The sequence below is a fragment of the Theobroma umbraticum genome, unplaced genomic scaffold (genome assembly GCF_002168275.2).
Source record: "Theobroma umbraticum cultivar Fairchild unplaced genomic scaffold, ASM216827v3 scaffold_4.1, whole genome shotgun sequence".
Classification (NCBI taxonomy): Eukaryota; Viridiplantae; Streptophyta; class Magnoliopsida; order Malvales; family Malvaceae; genus Theobroma; species Theobroma umbraticum.
This window is the reverse complement of record NW_018397258.1, coordinates 7614384-7636849: the sequence shown is the minus strand read 5'-3', so window position 1 is coordinate 7636849 and position 22466 is coordinate 7614384. Positions and strand designations below refer to the sequence as shown.

The following is a 22466-nucleotide window of genomic DNA, read 5'->3' as shown; positions in this document are numbered from 1 at the left end:
AATATAAGAAAAGCAAGACTATTCAGCTCATGGAGCAAGAACCATGCATTCATATATTTGCTAAACATGAATTGTAGTCTTAACATAAGTGCAATCTTCAATATTTTTACAGCCTTCATCATCAAGGCCTATCCTGAACCTTCCTTTCTGGTTGTTGAGAAGGATTATATATAGGGAAACAAAGAAAATTTCGGAATGTGGGGATAACAGTTTTCTCACATTTCTTTCTTTCTCCTTTCTCATAATGATAAAATAGAAAAATAGAAACAAAAAAAAAAGAAGCAAATGCAACCTAGATGATGAAAGCTGATACATAAAATTTAAAGTCGCAAGGCCGATTGGACCTAAAAATACCCGAGTCGAAGCTCCAAATCCAAAACCTCCTTTGAATCTTTGAACTCAGTCTCCGAGTCTACGCCGGTTACCCCACCAACCTCCAGCTCATATTTTTGTGCATGCCTCTTCAGTTTTTCAACCCCAAGAAAAGGTGACATCGTCTTCTCTTTTGACAAACCTCCAAGTTGAGGGATCAAAGGCTTTCTCAGGTTTTCCCTATATGGTGGTGGGGAAGACGAAGGAGTACTGAGTAATGGAGAAAGCAAAGAATGATGGGGATAGAGTGAGAAGTTAACAGAATGAGAGGATAAAGATACTGGTGAAGAATTAGGGTTAGGTATAGAGTTGGGTTCAGGGTTCTGACATTCGAAAGCCCAAGAAGGTAACAATCTCAACCTGGCTCTGTCCTTCCTATGCACATTCATATGACCTCCAAGAGCTTGAGCTGACCTGAATTCTCTCTTGCAAAAGCTACATGTATAATGTTTTGGAGGCCACGTTAACCCACAACAACATGAATGGTCACCTTCCAAGCAGGAGCTGTTACAGTCCCGCTTGCCATTCTTGTTACTTGTCAAATATGCCTTCTCCATGCTACACTGTTGCTTCCTTATAGATTCTAAAAGCATCAGAAACAAGAAAACCATAGTGTTGGTTTAACTAATTGCTTATCTGCATAAAAAGAAGAAAGTATATCCAAATTTAGAGAGAAAGAAAGAGAACTTACCGTTGCTGATCTCTGAGATATGGTGGTGAATATACAGTTAAGCAAGGTCAAACGAACTGAAGAAGCATTATATGTTTGCTTTACGGAGAGCCGCTACTGAAATTCTATGCCAGAAACAAAATATTCCATTTAATGTAGTCACCGGTAAATGTTGGTTCTCTTTCTGGATAGTACTTAACTGCTATATATATATATATATATATATATAATTACGAAGCATTCTTAATTTGTGCCAATGTCAAGTTGTTGGGGTATGATTACTACACATTTGAGAGATTCCTTTTTCTAAAAAAAAAAATTTATCATGTACAGCTTTATCTTTAAGTTAAGAATTAATAAAGTGTGTAGTAGCTAACTAATTCTTGTTTGCATTAAACATCAAATAAGAATAGAACCATAGGCATTATCCACCCTAATTAGTGCATGCTGTGCGCTAATCACTAGTTTACAAACACTGTCAACTCTTCATTGCAGAAAGCATGAGAATAACTTGCACCGCCCCCAGTTTTTACTGAGAATATCGTTCATGTCATAGAAGAAAATATTAAGTACATCAATGGCTATCCAAGCACAAATACACACAATGCAATGCAAAATTAATTTGAGGTTTCAGAACTTAACAGCAAAAAAATAAAAAAGGGGGAATCAAGAATCCACAGCATCCCATCGAAGGAGTAAGTTTATCAACATTTCAGTGATGCCACGCTAGCTATCAATTTTTCCTGTAAATGTATCCTGAAGCATCAAAAAGAGAGTTTACATATCTGTTGGACGATAAGGAAAGGATCAACATTGTTTGTTCTAGGGGTTACGGTAAGTTGGTTACGAGGTTAGAAGAGGTTCGTTGCATTGGACAGGGATTTGATGATGACATTATATTAGCGCACGTGTTAACATGCATGGCAAGTCAAAGCTTGATGGGATTGGCCTATTTCAGCCACCTTATAGTGCCCTTCTGGTGCTTCTTGGTTGCCAGTTTTTGCAGCCTCCTGTCGACTTCTGAATAATGCTCGACTTTGGTGAAGTATGATAAGCATCTCGTTTACGGTTCATTTCGTTTTTTCATTACCAAAATAATGTATAGACAATGCAGAGAACTAAAAATGCTATAATCTTCAACATACTCGTCTTGGAACTTCCGACCCCTTGTTAGAGACGTGAAATCACAGCTAATGTTAGTGAACAGGCAAAAGTAAAGCAGATCTCCTAGGAAATGACATTTTCAAAGAATTAGCTGATTGACCTAAAGAATCCTAAGAATCTTACTGCTATTTACAATCTTGTATGTGGTGTGTGTAACAATTCGTTTGAGTTTGCTGTCTACACTATAATGCTAGTAAAACTGTGTTTAATCTGTCATCTACATAACAGGCAACTAGCACAACAAGATCCATCAGAAGTAGTCATCAAACGCCCCCTCCTTATCACTGTCGTCAGAACCTGCACAACGCAACCTCCAAAACTAAGAAACGTGACACAGTTACTACCAGCACATCCTCCCATCATCAAACATAACTGTGATCTAACTTTGAAACATAACAAATTTTATTAGTAGAAAAATCTTGAAATATAAGGGAATGAATTGCTAACTCAGGCAAAATTTCTCCTAAAAGAGATCATTTCCGTAAGACAGCTGTTTTATTCGTCTTATCTAATATGTATTTAGTTGAAGCTGAGTCCAAGCACAAACTGCATTTGGCACCACAAAAGCAAGGCTAACCTGTTTCAGTGGCTGAAACATCCTTAACAGTCCGCTGGAGAGCATTGGGAGGGAGAGAAGAGATGTTAGCTGAAGTAAGAACTGGAGCTGGAAATGTGAAATCTGAGTCACTTGATGAAGCATCAGAGTTGTCAGAAGTATCAAAGGAATTGTCTCGAACAATGGGCTGAGATGTTGATGGAGAATGTAAAATTTTTTTCAGTTGTGAAAATTGGTCAGACATACAATACAATAGCCTGAGACATGGAAAGATCAGAACTAGCATTAGTAAACAAGGAAGCAGGAACTTCTTTGAGTTGTAACTTGCAGCCGGTACCAATGCAGATATAAAACAATCATAGAGAAGTTTGATATTATCAATGTAATTCAGCTCTACTTGGCAACTATTGTTGCTAATAATCTTTTCCCCTCATTATTTTTCACATGATATCCTTATTTTCCAGCAGAGTTCTTTCAACTAAAGCAAGGTACACCATGCCAACAACGTAGCAGAACAAACAGAGTATGTCATTTCATTACTGATCTTGACCCACGAAAACATTTTCTTTCATGAAAAGTTGAAAACTATTAAGTGTGCAATTGTCCACTTTTGGACAATTTAACAAGTAAAATTTATTAATAAGAAGCAAAATTTATCCTTGTCCAACCATAGAGTTTAATCACCTTCTATGACCTCACCAGGAGAAGACGTCTCTTTAACATCAGAGTACTGTAGTTTCCTTTTTATTTTATAATATATTTACTTATTTTTGGTATATAAAATCAAATTCATTCAACAAAAAAGAATCATCTATTGTACAAACAGCCCTCGGCATCTGTTTAAATCAACCTACTCATATCAATAGAAAAATCCAGAGGAAGTATCACAGCTGAAGTTCCTATAGCACAATGTCAGTAACATTCATGAAATCAATGTCACAAAGTCAATTACAATTTAATAGTCTTAAAGAGTGGTAAAGAATAACGTTATCTCTTTGCCAGAATCAACTTTACCGTATAATCATACATGAGATCAAGCTCTTGCAGAAATGAACAAATTTCAAATAATCAATAAGTTCAGTAGCAAGCATCATTAAAAGGGATTAGAATAAACACTATCTTTACTGTTTTTAAGCTTAAAGTCCTTGTTTTTCATCAATACAGCACAAAGCAAGACTTCTGCTAGGTTATCAACCTAAAAACATCAATATGGTATTTTTGAGCTTAAAAACCTGATGCTATAACAAAATTCATATATAAGGGGCAACTACCCAGGAACTATATAAGAAGTAATGATCCTATAGGATTTTATATCTCTATCTCAAGGATTTTCACCTTATAAACCAAGTTAGATATCTTTTATAGAAAAACTCTTTGACAACATAAGGATGATATTTTGCTACTGAAATACAGCACAAAGGAGAATAGATGGAACCACAAGTTTAAGTAACTTTCACAGCCAAAAGAATCACTTTGCTTCCTTCTAACTGCTGCAGTTTAGAAGTGGTAGTGCTCATCTTAGCCATAGTGAAAGTCCATTCTGGAGATCTAAAAGTGTACAGGGAACAATTCTTCTAAAATCTAAAAATCAGCATGTGACCAGAAGCTTCATTTGTTACAATAATCATCTTAACTGACACATTTTATGTACCAAAAGTACACAGGGTAAACTCTGTCCATACGGATGATAATTTATTCACTGACTACAGATCAAATATAACTCTGTTTAGCCAGCCAATAATTAGAACCCAGAACAACTTCTAAACACAAAGCATAGCAAGTTATCCGAGACTAACTTCAATAAATTGTAAGATAACATTTTAACAGGTGATGAAAAATACTACCTGTTTAAAGAGTCTTGAAGCTGATAAACTCTTCTTTCAGTTTCTTCTAATTTCTTGCGTCTTTTCTCACTTAATTCTTGGGCTTCAGCATGTTTCTTTTCAGATTCATCAGCTCTTTTCTTTTCTGCCAGCAAGAGGACCTGTAAGACATCAAAGCACAATTAGTGAAAACAACATTAAAAAGTCTGAACTTTGAAACTTGGAAAATATTTATCCCAATTAAGATATGGTGAGACATGTCAAGCTAAATAAGAAACCATACAGTGACAAAACCCTGTCCAGATTGCACATGATTTGTTAACCATGTAGAACTACTAATTTCAATAATCATTTGTGCCGCTGAAGCATTGTCTTCAGTACTAAGAATTGGATGGAACTAATTGATGAAAACATCAGGAAATGTCGATGAGCACCTTTCATCTATGTGCTTCAGAACAGGGACATGTGTGCCCACTAAGGCATCCATCAGTAGCATGAGTAGCAGCATTACCCTAGCTATGTTAACAGAATTTTAAAAGATGCAAGACTGGAAGTTATGTTAGATAGATATTCAGGTGCTCCCTATTTTATTTCCATTAATCCAGGTCCAGAAGAGAATGAGTTTAAGAAGTTACACAGAGGGTTAAGTACCATGGAGGTTGTATCAAGGAAGATAAAGAACCATCTCTTCCTTTTGATCATTTCCATTTCAAGCTGAATTAAAATAACTCAAAAGCCTAAGTGTCTGAGTTATTTAACATTTGTCTGATGTTTAGTTTAATTTCTGCACATTCAATATTCATTATATCCGCACAATCTTCAGGGTTCTATCACATCACAATTTTGAGAATATACCACTTTACAGGTCAGTGAAATTCAGTAGCCATATTTTGAGACGGCATGAACCTTATCTATGAAAATTTATTAGGCTCATGCCTTTTTCTTACTCAAAGAAGAATAAGAGTTATATTAGCATTACCTTTAGCTTTTCCACTTCTTTCGTAAGAATCTCCATCTTTGAAGCATTTTGGATGGGGCTTGATATTTCTTCAATGATAGGACAAGATTCATATGCTTTTTCTGTAACCTCATGCTCTCTAACAGGAAATGCGTTGGTTTTGTCTGCTTTGTTCGGCACAGCTAGAGCTAGGGGAGAATGGTGGAACTCGGCTTTCTCTTGTCCTTCGAACTATACACATACTAGAACTTCAGTTAGAGATCATACCAAATGAGAGAAATTAATCATGAAAAAAATAACAGCCATCCTCATCACCATCAGGACCACTGATAAGCATTTTCTTATGATCATCCAGGCAACTTCCAATACATTGAATAAAGCAATGGAGGAAAAACCATTTCAATTTTAACACTGCCCAATATTCAGAAAGTGCTGAGATTCATAGTTTGAAGTGCCTTACTTAAAAGTGTATTAAAGTTCATAAAACTGCAGCTCTGCATGAATGCACCACACATTCAGATAAAAGTTATATATGTATAAAAAACTGGGTGCATACATTTATGTTTGGATATATGATCTTTAATATCTATAATCTACACTGTCTACAATCTTTAACAGATATATAAGTTCAGACCTTGCTGAAACTTTTTATTTGGACAGGAAAGCACGTCAATGTTTATTACATTTCTAAAACATCCTTCAAGAGTTACTGATTCATAAATTCTTGAACTTTGGTTGGTCAGTTTCTAATTCTAAATCTATTTGTCTTTTCCAATTGCAATAGTAATAAGTCACTAAAAATTTATTTCAAAATTTTAAAAAAAAAAGTCACTAAACATTTAATGAAATTTCAAGGGTAGCAAAATGTTGGTCCTCTCACCTGTAATTCAAATTTGATTGGTTATAAAATTCCCTAGTTTCAGTTACCTGTCTTAATTCTAAAACTAGCATTTAATGGCATAAATTTAAAAATTAATTTTTTTTCTCATTAGTGTTTTCGAGTTTTGTAATATGGAAAAAAAAATCACATTTAAAAGTCTAAGACTTCTTCTTAGGAGATAGATCAAAGCAAATCCAACATAGATCAAACTTTTAGGTATTTGCGCAATCTAGGATATATCCAAGGAATTAGTTTAGAAGAAAAACATCCAGAGCACTGATATTTACCTATAATTCTACATTTATAATTAAATAAAGTGTACTAATAATTTTTTTTGTCAAAGTACCACTAATATTAACACACATGTAGCACATGACAAGAAGGCTAGCAGATATCTTCAGACATAATTATGCATCTTACGATCAATTGTTTTTCTGGCTCTTTGCATGTGACTTTCTCCACTTGTTCTAGAGTTCCATCCTCTTCTTTATCTCTTCCAGCCTGAAGAAAATTGTAATGCACATTAATGCATGCCCAGATGGGATGAAATGAAAACCCAAAATTTGTTAGAAGCTAATGCTTCCACCCTTTGTAAAGTATAATTCCAAAATGATACGACATTCACTTATGAGAATAGTTGAGAAGCATATTGCTCATCTCAACAATTATTCTTGATTTTACTGAATCAAATTAAGCACTTATGTAGAAAAAGATTGGCAGAATTTAAATGCGTAAGATATGGCTTGTTTAAGTACCAATAGAAACATGCCTTCACAGTGATAATGCATTACATGTAGCATACTGACACATATGCGCACGCGCATATAAGGTACTAAAATTAAGTGGAAAACAAACTTCCCTCCTATATCTCTCTTTAATATCTCTAGCTATATATCCAAACTTTTTTTTGAAGTGAAAAAGAATGATAAGCAAGAGAACCCAAAGTTCCAGCATTAGGTGAGAAGATAATAGGTTTCCCTTTTAAACTCAAGACCAACTATTTGGTGAGAAATTACAGCTACTCAACTATTTTAACTTAAAGCTTTTCATTATAAAAGAAACTAAGTCAAAGGTATGAAAACACTTAAAGACTTTGACCCAACACAAATGTAAGGGCAGGTTTTTGTTTTTTAAGTTTGGAAAGGAAGGACTCTGACTTCTCAACTCCTTTTTTCAAATTTTATGCTACCAATTAGGTAGCAAGACCTTGCAATGACACAGGGAAACTTGTACCAAAGCTAACCAAGATGAAAGCGGGTGGAATTCAACTGGCTGAAGTTAATAATATAGATAATTGTTAGAGTGCAAGTCTACAACTTTTATATATGATGAAAATTAACCAACAAGAGAAAAAATGGAACATGAAACAAAAAACAGTAAATGAAATTCTTGAAAAGTCAAAAACCCTTGTTCCAATGTTTAGGTATAGGAATGGGGTGGGCTAAATGTGGTGTAATTCAAGCCCTACCACTTGTGCTATGCTAATTACACTTTATAAGTGCAGAACCTTCTTTGTAAAGCAATGAAAAAATATTTCAAGGACAACAAACTTAAAATAAAAGAAGATTTTATTTTAAATTTTTCTTCTATATATTTATTGCTTTAGTTCCCAGTGTTAGCTCTTGAACTAGAGGATTTGTACATCATACCATCATCTAACCAGACACTACCTTTTCACCAAAAGACCCTCAAAGACATCTTGCAGTTGTTCTATGTCTTCAAAATAATCAAACTCATGCATCACTTGTGTTAACTAACCTTTTGGTCTCATAAACAGAATCTCATCAGTATGGGTCACTAATATGGACAATATTTTTTCTGCTAAAGCGAGATGCATCCTATGGTGAAAGTTCAATATCAAACTGTAGTCACCCATGTTGTTTTGCTTTGGTCGTATTCACTTACCTATATATTGGTATTTATGCATCTTTCCCACAATTTAGCTTCAAAAACTCTATATTGGCAGTGTTGGTGTTATAAACCTGGCATATCAAAGAAAACAATACTTGACTAATCAGCATCATCTATCTATATATCCAACTCCTTTTCCTTTTCACCAGCTAACTTTTCAGGAAGCCTAACAAGGTCAACCTTTCAGTTTCCCTTTTCTTTGATGAGATTGTTATAGACGTTAATATACACATTAAAAAATATTGCTAGAATCATCATGCTTACTTTAAAATCAAATACTTTTTCCTAATGAGAATAAAAGTACCATCTCATTATCGTTGGTGTTAAACTTGCATTTCTTTATTATCGACAACCAATAACTACAAAATGTTTTATAAGCCATATGTAACTGTTGCATAGATGCTCACAACTTTCATTTTAGAATTTCATTGATGAGCAAGTTGACATGCCCTAACTCCAACATTGACCAATGCATGATGGAAACCAGCCAGTTGTGCACATGGTTACATTTAAATGTACTTGTGCTTGTGTACAAAAGCTGTGACAATTATAATTAAATGCTTGTTACAAACTTAACCACAGAAGTAAAACAAAACCTACCATCTTTTGCTCCTTAAGGTTTCTCCTGGCAGTTCGTCTCCTAAACATGCTCTGCGAAAGAACTGATGCTTTTTTGATCTTCTTATAGAATGAAACAGCACTATAACATCGCCAATATGCCTGCAGGCATTTGTTTGAAATCGGCAACTTGTAAACATGATAAACAATATTCCTTAGGCATTACATTATCAACTAGGCAATAACCTGAATAATAACTGCAGCCTTGTTTTGTGCTTTATATCTGAATTCATTGCGAGCAACCATGGCCCGGAGTCCTGTCTGCAAGACAACTGCTGAGGATTTGGCATCAATGTAGTTTCTTCTAGCTACTTGTCTGCGAAAAGTTTTCTGAATTTGGACAGCAGCTGCCTCATTTTTCATGTCTTTATATAATTCACGAGCCAGCTTTCCTAGAAGATACAACAATAAGATCAATGCAAATAATTACCACGTGCAGGTAGTCACCCCTACAGGTCAAGGGCAACAAAAAACACATGGGTTGATTAGAGATTGATAGGAACTAACCAAATCAATCTAACAACATAAATCAGCTGAATAATTCTAAATTAAACTCACCCCTCCAAGCAGTTTGTATATGAATAGAAGCCTTGCGCATACGAACATAACGTTTACGACTTAAATGAGATCTAATTTGCTTTTGAACAACCTTTGCTGACTCGCCAAGTACTTTCCCCTTCCGTGCATCTAACTCTGCCATCTGACCAGCTCTTAGGAAAACCTTGGTTTTCCCTATCTGCCAAAACAATTTATGGCTCATTGTATACATGCTCTTGCAACTGAATCTCAATACATGAACTTTTATAACCACAAATATTTCCTAGAACCTAAGATTAGAAGTTGCCTTGAACTACATTTAAAACTCCATAAATACCGGAGCCTGAACAGTTAAACCATAATCATGATCTCAAGGCCCTCCAGCTAGCAATTTTTCAGATGATGTGGCTTTGGCAAGTCCACAATGTAACCATTTCCTTTCTTCACTTGTGTTAATTTAGTTTCAAAATTTGTTAATCAAAAAGAGCAGAGGAAAGTGGAAAGTTCTGGAATTACCTGATACCTTGTAAGCCCCACCTTTTCCAAAATCCATTTGCATGCAACCTTTTCTTCATAGCTGTTGATGAACACAATAACTTCAAAATTAGAACTTTACCAAGCAGAAACTTGTAGATACTGAGAAAAAAATATGCAAATGCATTTTTCCTTTTTCTAATCAATTGGGGATGTAGAGTAATACTCACTTCCCTTCCAAAATTTCTGGTGCAAGGATAGCAAATCGGTTTAGAAATTCAGTAAAGGTTCTATGAGTAGGGTATCCCTCACACTTGACTCTGATTGCCTCTAGAACACCCTATACAAGTAACAGTTAGTGTGGAATGCACACAAGTTGACTAATTTATAATGTGATGCAGAATAGAGATACCAAGTGTACTTACACCAGAACGTAGTTGCTGCAAGACATTGACATTCCCAAATAGTGCAGGTTTTAATTCATTGTTTGGCTTTATACATCTGATGTAGTGGGGTTCAGTAGAGTTTAGTATATCCATCAGTTGCTGTAATTGTAACTGCAGCAAGGAGGTCAAAACATGAGATTTCACCTTTCAGAGGGCAGAAACATTGAAATCTTGAGAACACATGGCATGGCTCAATAAATCATGTAGCTCTCAACATATCTGAGAGTATAAAAGAAATTCCAATGACTAGTTCATGAAAATGATAGCCAAGGTAGATACCTTAAAACGAGAACCGATAGATGAGAACTTGCCAGATTTAGCAGTCTCCTCAGGAAGTGAAGGGAAAAGGCCTGCTACAAAAGAACATTTGGAAGCACTCAACAAATCCTGATGTTCAGGCACAACATAGTCTTTGTTTTTGTCTAAAAACTGATCAGACTGATATTGGACCTGAAAATAATGCATGGAATAATAATACTAAGTGCAATGACATTTAACATTGCAAAACTGTTATCTGGAAAAGTTCAAGGAACCATAACTCACTTCTCCTGCATAATGAGCAATGGTAAACTCTGTGCGAGCCAATTTTGGCTTTACAAAGCGTTTGTGATCCTTGAATGTCTGATATAGCTTTTGTGCAAAGGTTTCATGGGTTGATTTTGGAAACATACTGTAAAATGAAAATGCCAACTATTTAAGCAGATCAATACAAAAGAAGAAAACATTAGATGTTACAAACACCGCCATCTGAACTGGATAATGAATTAGGAAATATGCTAATTCAAAAACAGCATTCCTTCAATGTTATAGTAAATGTAAAGAAATGTTATCATACCATGCTTCATCAAGAAGAGAAATGATCCCACCTGGTTTCTGCAAAAGCACTAGAAATTAGAAATCTGTGAAAAGAAAATGCTAATTCAGCAGATAATGTGCACATGCTAAAAAAATATGGAACAGAAAAAGAGAACCCTATAATAAAAAAAAACCAGGATAAAGGAGCCTTTACATGGCAATAATTAATCAATGCATGCAATGACGATTGTACTGGATAAGGTAAGTCACCAAGGCTATGGCTTAAAAAAAAAAAAAACCAGACAACATGTAGTCTACTCCACATTATGATCCACAAAGATAAGTAGCTCCACTCCAGAAATATTGCCATACCCAATTTGGGGACCTCTGCCCCAGTGGCAAAACAATAGCCTCAAAAGAAGCTTCATAATAACAATGTTGTCGGCATTGTACCATCTCACTCCATGCTCTAATAGGCATCAATCCTTTTCGCATCCGAAAGTTATCAAAATCAAATTAAAGATAATGATTTTGGAAAATGGCCTCAGTAAAGGAGGCTCCCTAGTCTAAAGCAGACTGGTAGCAGGCCAAACAGATTTCTAGAACACAATGAACCAAATTAATGCTCATAAGCTTTGAGAGTTGAAACTAAAGTATGTTATATACAGTTTAGACAAATTGAATTTGGTTTTGTACTGTTTGGATAGTAGCAGCAGCAGCTGATTTACAGCAAGAAGACTAAAGAAAAGAAAAGGACGGGCAAAGGTATTATTGTGGATAGTTAAATTTAATGAAGACCACCATTCACAGTAGTTTTTTTAAGATAAGATGAACTTGAAACTAAAAATCAATGCACAAAAAAATGCTGGCTGTAAATCTGACAATTAATAGACTATCTGTTATCATCCAAAAATTGACTAACAAATGTACCGCAAGTTATCACCATCTGTACTGCTGATAGTGACAACCCTCTAGTGCCTCCTATCCTCAAGCAGAACAAAGACCGTTGTTAGCAAAATCTTTAAACTTCTTTTAAACTTAACTAAAGGTTGCCAAGAGATTCTTTTAAATAAATGTCATTTATACATATCTTGTTGGAAAAGAATGAAGGCTTTGAAAACTCTTTGTCTTTGTCACTTCTCCTTACTGGTAGTTGCTCCTATTAGATTAGAGAAGGTGCTCTGCTCTTCTAGCAAAATTTCCCTTTCTTTTTGCTCAGGTGGGGTTGCAGAGTGACTTACTAGGAAGGTCACCCCCATCCCCTCCCTCTAGGCTATCTTTCTTCTGCCATTGATTTTGTAAATATAGAAGTCTCTTCATTAAGGTTCTAAACTATTACAATGAATTGCAGATCAGACGTAATTCATGCAATATAAAGCTGAATGACAGGCACCACTTGTTGCATGTAGCACCCTTTTTCTCTTTTGTGTCATTCTACTATTTTTTTATTATTATTATTAATACAATCAGAGGTATCCCCCAGCATTGCCTGGGCCTAATCACCTCCTCGAGCGATCATAAGAGCACACTCCCCATATTGGCCTGATGCATTCAGGATTTTATCCCTGTCATACTAATAGTATTGCTATTACAAGCTTTTGTTAAATTGCAAGCAGAAGCCCGAAACATTACTGTGAAAATCATGAAGTTTAAGATATGTGTATCATATGTATATCAATAGGTTAAAGGACATAGAATACAGTAATCTGAATGGAAAATGGTACAATTTGAACATCAAAATTTCAAAATGCATATGATATTTTTAATCTTCTGGGAAAAATAAGCAGCACTAGCCCTAGTATGAAGGGTTTTCTCTCAACACTCCAGGTTATACCCAGTGACTGGTGTCATGATCAAGAGGCTTTAACTTAGGTGATCCCATCCATGTTTCATTCAAGCAGGTGTGGACTAGTTTATCTTTTAGCTAAGTTTTCAGTAGGGAGACTACCAAAGGATAAACAATAACTGGAAGGTGCACAAAAAAGGTAAAAGTAGACACACTTGACAAATTCAAAGAAAAGTGAACAGTTAAAAGGACGGTATGCAACCTTTTCGATAAGATCCAAGACATCTTGATTATCAACAAACTCTACATAACTCCAATCTATTTCCTCATTTTGGTACTCAGCTTGCTCCATCTTGAATACGTGCTGAATTGTATCATCATACTCAGTACACACATTGGAAGATTGAACTAAAAATAAAGTTGTCACATGAAACTAACCTCATACCTGGTTGAAATGTTGTTGCAGCTTTTCATTGGTGAAGTTTATACAAAACTGCTCAAAACTGCAAAGAGTAACGCATTAAAACCAGAATACATATGTAGCTCTAAACATGCTTAATCTATTACTTTATAATTCATACAATTTAAAAAAATCACAAATCAGCCTTGGAATCTTTAATCTCACAACAGTTCTTATAAGTCTAAACAACTCATAATGAAATTGTCTAACCCCCAAAAGATACATACCGCACCGCCACAAAATCATTGTTTTAAAAAAATTACAATTTTGGTCCATTATGCCCCTTAGTAGTCCACACTTCACCTGTTCATTGTTTATAACTACAGAGACTGTTTAAAATATTGCACAGGAAGGCAGTGAAGGAGAAGATATATGCAATCCATTTTTTATCAAAAGGTTAAATGCTAGAGTAAACAACTCAGTGCCAGAAGGTCCATGTTCAACTTCCTTATCCCATTGTTTAAAGAACTTTATACCAGAAAAAGGATAAAGGTCTTGTCAATTGAATTCTTGACAGTCAATGTAATAACCATGGCGGTTGTGGTAGATAGATATTAATCTAAGATGATCAGAGGAAAGTAACTGGTTCAAAAAGTCAACACTCATTTCTGATGTAACTTAGATTCCCTTATCTAGTATTGTGGTAAATGCATTAGTTCGACAAGCATCCAAAAATATCCTAGTTTGTCTTTGGAAATGGCTACTCTGTGCAAAACTACTAACTGCTGAAACTATTTCCAAATAACCCTATCTAGGATCTTGCCTTCTGCAGGATCATAAATGGGTAAGAACCTTTTGTTGATGGATGGAGATCATCAGATTCAGAATATGGGAGACAAAAGTTGAGGACTTGAATGCACATATTTATATAAAAAAAATTCTCTTATATGGTAACTTAATATGAATAACAAATTGCAGTGGTAATGAGAGCCAGGGAGGTTGCCAAGTTAAGACACCATTGTAGCTTGGCCTAAAGACCAAAGATAGCTGATGATGCAATTGATATGGTTTTCGTTTTTCACACTCATGCAAGCACACATACACTGGTGTCATCAGGCATTACCTGCTAATTTTAAAGCTTTCAAAACCATAAATGTCAAGGACTCCAATGAGACATTCTGAATGAGGATCTTGCCCAATGGAGACATTGATTTTGTTAACCAACCTGGATGTAATAGAAATGAGGCATTATGTAACAACTCCATTAAAAGGAAGAAATCCATCCAGTATAAATGCATTAGAAAACTGCAAAAATGGTCCAGAATCTTGCCAGTCAAACAAGCGAGAATATATTGTCTTTGCTAAACCATCCCTGCTAACTGCTGCACCAAGTGGATCAAGACTCCTTTCTATAATTTCTTCTGGGGTTATCATTACGCGCTTACATAGTGCAACTTCCAATGCTTGAGGATCGCACCTGAAAGAAGGATCAGCCAATCTGCTAATACAGAGACACAGGAATGGAAGGGAAACAGCAGGCCATGAGAGAACCAAGGTTAGAGCCATACATGAGTAGCTCTGCTGTCATTTGAAGATGGAATTTGGATTCGTCATCCTGTAACATGGATGAATCTTCTTCTCCCTTAGCAAATGCAATATTGCCAAGATGAAGAATTGCAGCCACAACTCTGAAAATTGCCTCCTGCGAGAGAGAGAGAGAGAGAGAGAGAGAGAGAGAGAGAGAAAGGGGGAGAGAGAGAGAGAGATTATTCCCAGTCTAGTTACATAAAGATGTTTGACACAAATGGCTAAAGTATATCAAGCTGCATAGCAGATAAAAGACCTGTTCTTTCTCACTTATCCCAACAATATCCATAGCTTTCCGGGTGGCAAGATAATCGTGGGCATCATTTACACCAACCAGTTCATAGCAATTAGATTGATTAAGATAATGAAACGACTTAGGATCTCCCAACTTATATCTCTCAATCTCCTGATAAGACTTAAAATACTGGTCAGCTGGGATGATGTGATAAAATTTCATGAAAACTTATCAAAGAGCTATGCAGTCAACCATGTAGAATCAAGCTAAACACCAACCTCCAGTGGTGCAGCACAAAGAAGGTAAAAACAGTGGTAGTTCCGTTCAGGATCTGAAAGTTGGCATACACGAGATTTTTCTAGGAGATAAGTTCTGATGGCTGCCCCTGATATTTGTCCATGCTTATCAAATTGAATCTCAACAAATTTTCCAAAACGACTGTGCCAACATAATGAAGAGAATGTCAACAACTATGCAAATACATGAAAGAAAAAGAGATCATTCAAGCTGTCAGAATTTGCTCTTATCAGCAGAAAGAATTTCATAACAAGGAGATAGAAGCTATCAAGATTTTGTTAGTTTGATTATCTTTCAAGAAGTACCAAACTTATTAAGGAACTTCTAAGTGTAGTTATGTAAACAACATAAAACTACAGCAGCAAATCCATTTTGGACAACCTTTTTGCCTTTACAGCTTGAGCTTCAAAAGTTAACAAAATGAAAATTAAAATGGAACCAATGAACAATTATTTAAAAATTGCATGCGAAGCTCAAAATAAAAAGGAAGCTAGTCTTTGGCACAAAGCAGTCAACAAAACTTAAAATTTAGGGTTCAATGATGAACCAAATACACTAGCAGGCTTAAAAATCATACAAAATTTTCAAACATGACAAATTCTCACCTTGAATTGTTATTTTTGACAGTTTTTGCATTGCCAAATGCTTCAAGAACAGGATTTGACTGCATCAAGCCATATATTGCATAACATTCAGAACTAGGTGAAAAAATGCACATCAAAAGATGAGGACCTGATATCTAGCAATAATTTCAAAATGTAATTTCTATGAAGGGAAAGGAAGACTTAGGCTGCATCAGTTTGTCAAATACAACAAATTGCAGTGAAAATTTATCTACAAGCAAAGGTAAATTTTCTGTATACTTCTGGGTGTTTGATTCAATATTGTAAATAATTTGCTATAGATCCCAAAATTTGTTAATTATGCTCACTGATTTCTATGAAAGTGAAAAGGAGATGAAAAAAAATGCAACTAAAAGAGAAAAAGGAAAAAGTGATAAGGGTAAAATAGAAACAAGATGGTTACTTTTAGCATAAAAAATCCCAATGTGGAAAACCACTTAAGCCAAGAAATTCTGTAAGTGATTTTCCATCCAAATTACAGTATTGCAAGACAATGGCTTACAACATAAGTGCTCTTTTACTCTACCAAAATATATGAAAATGTTTTTTACATTGAAATCAGGTTTAAGAAGGCATGTATGTACCAAAAACTCAATTCTAGATTCAACTTCGGGAATCTGATGAGGTCAAAAAGGTCCTCAACATAGCTTAGTTACAATAGATTCCTTTATACCTAGATTGAAGCATGTGCTTTAGAAAGCATTAATTTAACATAACGACTGTCAGCTTGAAATGGCCTAAAGATCAAATTGGATTAACACTAAGATCTATGCAGTAAATCATCTGATTTCAAGAAAGTGACCATATTAAATAGTGTTCCATCTGTTTTGGATTCTATATTTCTCTGTCAACCATCTTGTAGCGTATTGCCTGCTCTAGTTTAACATTTGTGGGAGCCAGCATGCAGGGGAAAAGTATATGGTAGTCTGACTTTGTACTCTAAATAAGCAAAATAAACATAATACTGATTCGCATGCGGTTTTCAGAAAAGGACCCCAAAATACAAAAGGAAATATAGCTCTACTATCTCAAATGAAACAATTGGACATGAAAACTCAAATAGCAACTCTTCAAGCAGTTTCCTTTTTATCCTTCAATGATTCATAAAGTTATGCTAAATATGCCAACATCTGCCCCCTAGTTGCACATACTCTCTCCTCTTTGCACACATCAGATTTGTCCACAAAAGTTCAAGATTTCTTCTGTGATGCTAAATCTGTTATATATGCTAACGCTAATATTTTGGGGAGAATACCTGGGTTAAAGTTTTGAGGAAAGATATGCCTTCTGCCACTTTTAATCTTTATCCTAGAGATAATCTTTCTCTGAGTCTTTCTGGCTAAACTACAGTAGAAAAAAAGGATAATTTATGGATATTATTGTCGGGTACAATTCTCCAAGCATTTGATGATGAGGGTAGAAATTGTCAGGCTGTTAAACAAGTAGATTATTTTTTCCATAATCCTATGAGTTCATTCTATTTTGAAAAACAATGCAATGATATGTTTGTGGCTTATCACTTAAAGCAGAAGCCATACAACAGAAAAACATTTACTAATATGTTAATACTAATGATTTTATGCATGCCTAAGTCTACTCTTGCGTAACATCACACTATTATAAGTAGTCATTGCACCCCACAGCTATGACTTACATTTACACCTATTACTACAGAACACGCTAAAGATCGTTGCTATGTTATTGCCTTGTACTCTATTTGGTTGATGTTTTCACTATTTGCCTTTAATTTTCTATTTATTTATTTATTTATTTTCTTTTTGCTTTGGACTCATTTTTTACAAAATAAAAAGAAAAAAAGAAAGAAAGTAGCAAAAGTATTAACTAAACAAAGCCTTAGTTAATGACACAATGACAACTCCAAAAGGTTTTTAATCCTCAAATTGTGCTTCAAGCATTTACTTGACTCTAACCCAAAGATAAAGATTGAAACATTAGCTTACTTCAGTTCAGAATAGAGTTAGATCATCCAGCTTACTTCTAGAACTTGTTGTTCAACTGTCCGTCCTTCAGCAGCAGCATGGCCACCCAAAAATGCAAGATAACGCATAAGCATTTTGGTGGTTTCAGTCTTACCAGCCCCACTTTCACCGCTGACCAGTATAGAGTTGCTTTTTCCCTCTTTAATCATTGCCCTAGTTGAAATTTATGCAATTTTTAGTGAACAAGCTCCATGATCTTTAAACAACTAATACACAAATAAAGATAGGATCACATGGTTACCTGTATGCAACATCAGCAATTGCATAAACATGAGGGTTCAGCTCCCCAAGTTGAGCTCCTTTATAGCGCTCCATCAAATAAACATCATACAAATGTGAGAGTGCTTGGAACGGATTGATAGCAATGAGAATGTTCCCGCAGTATGTCTGCCATGAGGGTAAAAAATATTAACCCACAGAGCCGCCCATAGCAGCAGTAATTAATGCTTTTCTCTCACCGGGGTGAACAGTAACAGAGTCAAAACTAAAAGTGAAATTGATCTTACATAAATTTCATTTATTTCATATCTGGTGGCCAGATTGTAGAGGACGGCGGGCTCGTGCAAGTATGACAGTTTAGTCATGTCATCAACACCCCCAGCGGGAGCTTCCACATCCTTTGGATATATGTTTGACAATTTTTTAGTAACCTGATGGACATTATGGTGAAGAAATTAAGAAAAAAAAATGGAAGATTCCTTGTAATTAATAATGAAGGCTAAGGCAGAATGCAAAAAAAAAAAAAATACTAGTATATAGGACAAGATCGTAATACAAAAAATTTAAAGATAGATTCGTGCTACCATCCTGCCATCACTAGTTTGAATCTCAGCTTCAGCTGCATAAACGTTAATTACAATCCCATCAATCCAAGCTAATTCCGAGTCTCCAACCCATACATGAGAACCTGCAGTAATGTCCCGTGACATCCCCTGCGCCAGTTTAATTTATATTTTTAATCACACAAGGAATTTCTTTTACATGCTTCGATAAAGTTACATCAGTCGACGTACCATTCTGTTTGGTAAATGTAAAATCACTTGAAAATGATTGAAATCAAACGAGGCCCATCATTTTGGAGAAGGATTCTGACCCCAATGCCAAGGCGCCAGCGAAGTCGTGATAGAGGAACGGCATTGGTAGGGGAAGATTGCTTTGGAGAGGCAAATGCGACGATTTTCTTTTGGACGAAACTGGAATGGGTTGATGGAAGAAAGCAAGGCGGAAATGAAGAAGGCTTCTCTTTTTTCCGGTGAGTGTTGTAGTTGCTGTTTGGATTGTGGGGAGGAGGGCGGTTGGGGGTTGGTTTGAGAAAGACGCAGTCGTCGGAGCACCCTTGGATTTCGCCATCTTCTTGGCGCTTCTTGTGGTTAACTGTTCTCCTTTTATACGTTTTTGCCGGGGAGGCTGTGAATAAATTACTGTATAAATACGTGAACAAATACATACCAGACATGCATGTACATAAAATTCATATGTATATAATATAAATCACTTTATTTTTTTAAATATAAGGATTTTTATTAACAAATTATCTACCCTAAAGCATTTAAATTCACAAATAAAATTAAAAGATTGACACTTGTCTTATCATTAAGTATATATATGTATTAATAAACTAATTAATGATAAAAATAGACATATAATAATAATAATAATAACAATAATCTTGTTTTACTTATATAGTTTAGAATATTTGCAATTGATGGATAAAATAATAATTTTTTCTTCTCTCTTTTGAAAAATAAAGAAAAAAATAGATGAAATTGTACTTTTATAACAATCATAACTTTGTAAAGACTTTAATGTTTAAATTGGATAAATATATAATATTTTAAGTGAAATATGTTACACATGTTACCTTTTTAGTCATTCCTTACTCATCTGCATGTTAATTTTAGCACAAACAAAAAAAAAAGTTATGTTATTGGCATGTATAAATATAACATACGATATAGGTTAAATGTGTTTAACATTTGAAGTTTATTTTTATATAACAAACAGGATATCTCAAACAGAATATCTCCTTTTAGCTAATATGTTTTCAATAAGAGATACAGTAATAGAATGATTAAGAAATAGATTTTAATTAAAAATCAAATGTCGAAAAATTAAAATTTTTAACGATTTTGGCTAACTTGCACGTAAGTTCAACAAACCTTAGTTTCCGCTTGCATGGAGACGAACTTATTAGGGGTCCTTTTAGTCAATGCTGATAGAACTTGGGGAAGAGAAGTTGTTCGAGTGGGTGCCAAGAGAGGACGAATGAGATTGGGTGACAATGAGAAGTGCGATGACCCTATTAACTTAGATGCGCATATTGCATTGAAGCAAGATAGGGTTCCAAAATCATCATACAAAAATATTCTTCTACAAGAGGACATGGTGGCTATGTTAGACAATGAAGATTTTGAAGAAGAGAAAGTTTGTGGAAGATTTTGAATCTGATGATGATGAGGTGCGACCAGATGTTGATGGCCATTATATTAGCCTGACCAAAGAAGATAAGGAAAAGATCAGAAAACCCTAGAGAAGAACCCTCGTTGTGACATTGTTGAGGAGAGAAATAAGTTATACTTCTTTGTGCAATAAAGTGAAACAGATATGGGCATTGAAAGGAGAATTTCAAGCTATGGATTTAGATAATTAATACTATTGCTTTAAGTTCTTAAACAAAGTTGGTTATAATTATGTTTTATCAGAAGGTCCTTGGATCATTACAAATCACTACCTCACTGTTTTAAGATGGGTATAGAGCTTTAAATCTAATGAAATCATCATAACTCAGTAGTAGTTTGAATCAGGTTACCAAGATTGCCCTTAGAGTTTTATAATAGAGATGTGCTGTCACGAATTGACAATAAACTTGGGAAAATTTTGAAAGTGGATTGAACCACCTCTCATGTTATAAAAGGAAAGTTTGTGAGATTGTGTATGTTGAACTTGATCTAACAAAACCTTTACTGGCAAAGATCTATATAGTAGGACATTGGTAGAGGATAGAATATGAAGGCTTACGAATGTTATGCTTCCACTGTGAAAAATTTGGACATGGATCTAAATTTTGTCCAATTTGCTAAAAAGAATAAGATGGTTATATGGAAGAATAAGCACATAGACTCATTGAAGAACAAAAAAACCCAAACAGGGGTTATGAATCTTTGCACAATGGACCATGGATAGTGGTGAAGAAAATTACAAGAGAAATGCTAAAGGAACTCATAAAGAAACACCAAATCTAAATCTAAGGTGCCACAATAGGAAAGGAGTTTTAAAGAGTTGACAAAACCTGGTTCAAGATTTTATATATTAACAGATGAAGGGAATAATACAAAAGTGGAAGACTTTGTTCCTAAGACATTAGAAAGAGATACTATAGAGTAATTGATTAGCAAACCGAAGTAGAATGCCATTAATGTGAAAACTAAAAGTGCTTTAAAAGAATCCTTACAATTAGCAGCAAGTGTGTCAAATGGAGAGATTACTCCCTCAAAAGCTAAAAGAAAATTTATGGCCTCAATGGTTCTAAAGATAACATCATCTGAGCCAGACAAGTGGAAAATGACAGAGGCATAAATTAAGAAAAACTTTGCTCCCTCACATGAGTTACGCATGAGAAGTTCCTAGAGAAACCTTATTCTACCAGTAGTATCTGACTTAGTGGACCAACCCCAAGAAGTAATTGACTTAATCACTGCATCTATTTCTTCACCTCCTAAAGGTATTATCACCAAAAACCTTGGAGTTTTCATAAATGAAGTGGCTAGGGAACGAGTATTAATGTAGTAGACGACAAAAGTCATGATAAGTCATGATAAGTCAAATGTGGTAACCACTTCAATGGACATGGAGTTGGAAATAGGAGAGGTGAATATAATGCAAGATTAATCTAGCTAATATACCAATTTTGTATGACTACTAGCTTAAGACTTTACTTATGAATTATAACAACTTAAGTTGAAATGTGAGAGGGGCTACCTTTTAGAGGTGTGTTCAGAATATGTAGAATTTAATCAAGATCCATGAGTTGCATGTTGTCATTATATTAGAGCTAAGGATTTTGGACATCAAAGTTGATAAAGTATGTTACAGAATTGGGTTGCCAAATTTTTTTAAGGTAAAAGGTAATGGTTTTTCGGACGGTATTTGTATTTTATAGGACAAAACAAAAATTGATTTAAAGGTAATGAAATTTTCATCACAATTGATACATATGATGGTTAAGGTTTCAAGATCCAGTTGGTTAGTAATAGTTGTATATGGAGATTTTGTTATGGAATAAAGAAAATGGTTATAGGAATCATTATGTCTAACAAGCGAAGCTCATAAACTGC

General features: G+C 34.9%; 2 protein-coding genes across 3 annotated transcripts; both read right to left on the bottom strand.

Moving 5' to 3' along the window:
• Window positions 1-344: 344 nt before the first annotated feature.
• On the bottom strand, window positions 345-983 carry LOC110414397 (transcriptional regulator SUPERMAN-like). Its single transcript, XM_021425558.2, has one exon. It carries the CDS (start codon window positions 981-983, stop codon window positions 345-347), a length of 639 nt encoding a protein of 212 aa, XP_021281233.1.
• Window positions 984-1587: 604 nt separating this feature from the next.
• On the bottom strand, window positions 1588-19462 carry XIJ (P-loop containing nucleoside triphosphate hydrolases superfamily protein). Of its 2 annotated transcripts, XM_021425781.2 has the most exons (27): window positions 19146-19462; window positions 18936-19064; window positions 18639-18782; window positions 18374-18519; window positions 18129-18285; window positions 16115-16173; window positions 15491-15650; window positions 15234-15383; window positions 14959-15092; window positions 14721-14867; window positions 14514-14615; window positions 13436-13493; window positions 13253-13354; window positions 11245-11282; window positions 10953-11079; window positions 10689-10859; window positions 10389-10520; window positions 10194-10303; window positions 10006-10066; window positions 9511-9688; window positions 9139-9344; window positions 8935-9054; window positions 6844-6924; window positions 5565-5774; window positions 4607-4746; window positions 2784-3019; window positions 1588-2503 (listed from the first exon to the last, which is right to left on the bottom strand). In XM_021425781.2, the coding sequence occupies exons 1-27, from the start codon at window positions 19146-19148 to the stop codon at window positions 2457-2459; spliced, it is 3348 nt and encodes a 1115-aa protein (XP_021281456.1). In that variant the 5' UTR covers window positions 19149-19462; the 3' UTR covers window positions 1588-2456. The 2 variants fall into 2 exon arrangements, with proteins under 2 accessions (XP_021281456.1, XP_021281458.1); XM_021425783.2 differs by lacking the exons at window positions 1588-2503; window positions 2784-3019; window positions 4607-4746 and having other exon boundaries at window positions 5582-5785.
• Between the last annotated feature and the right edge of the window lie 3004 nt (window positions 19463-22466).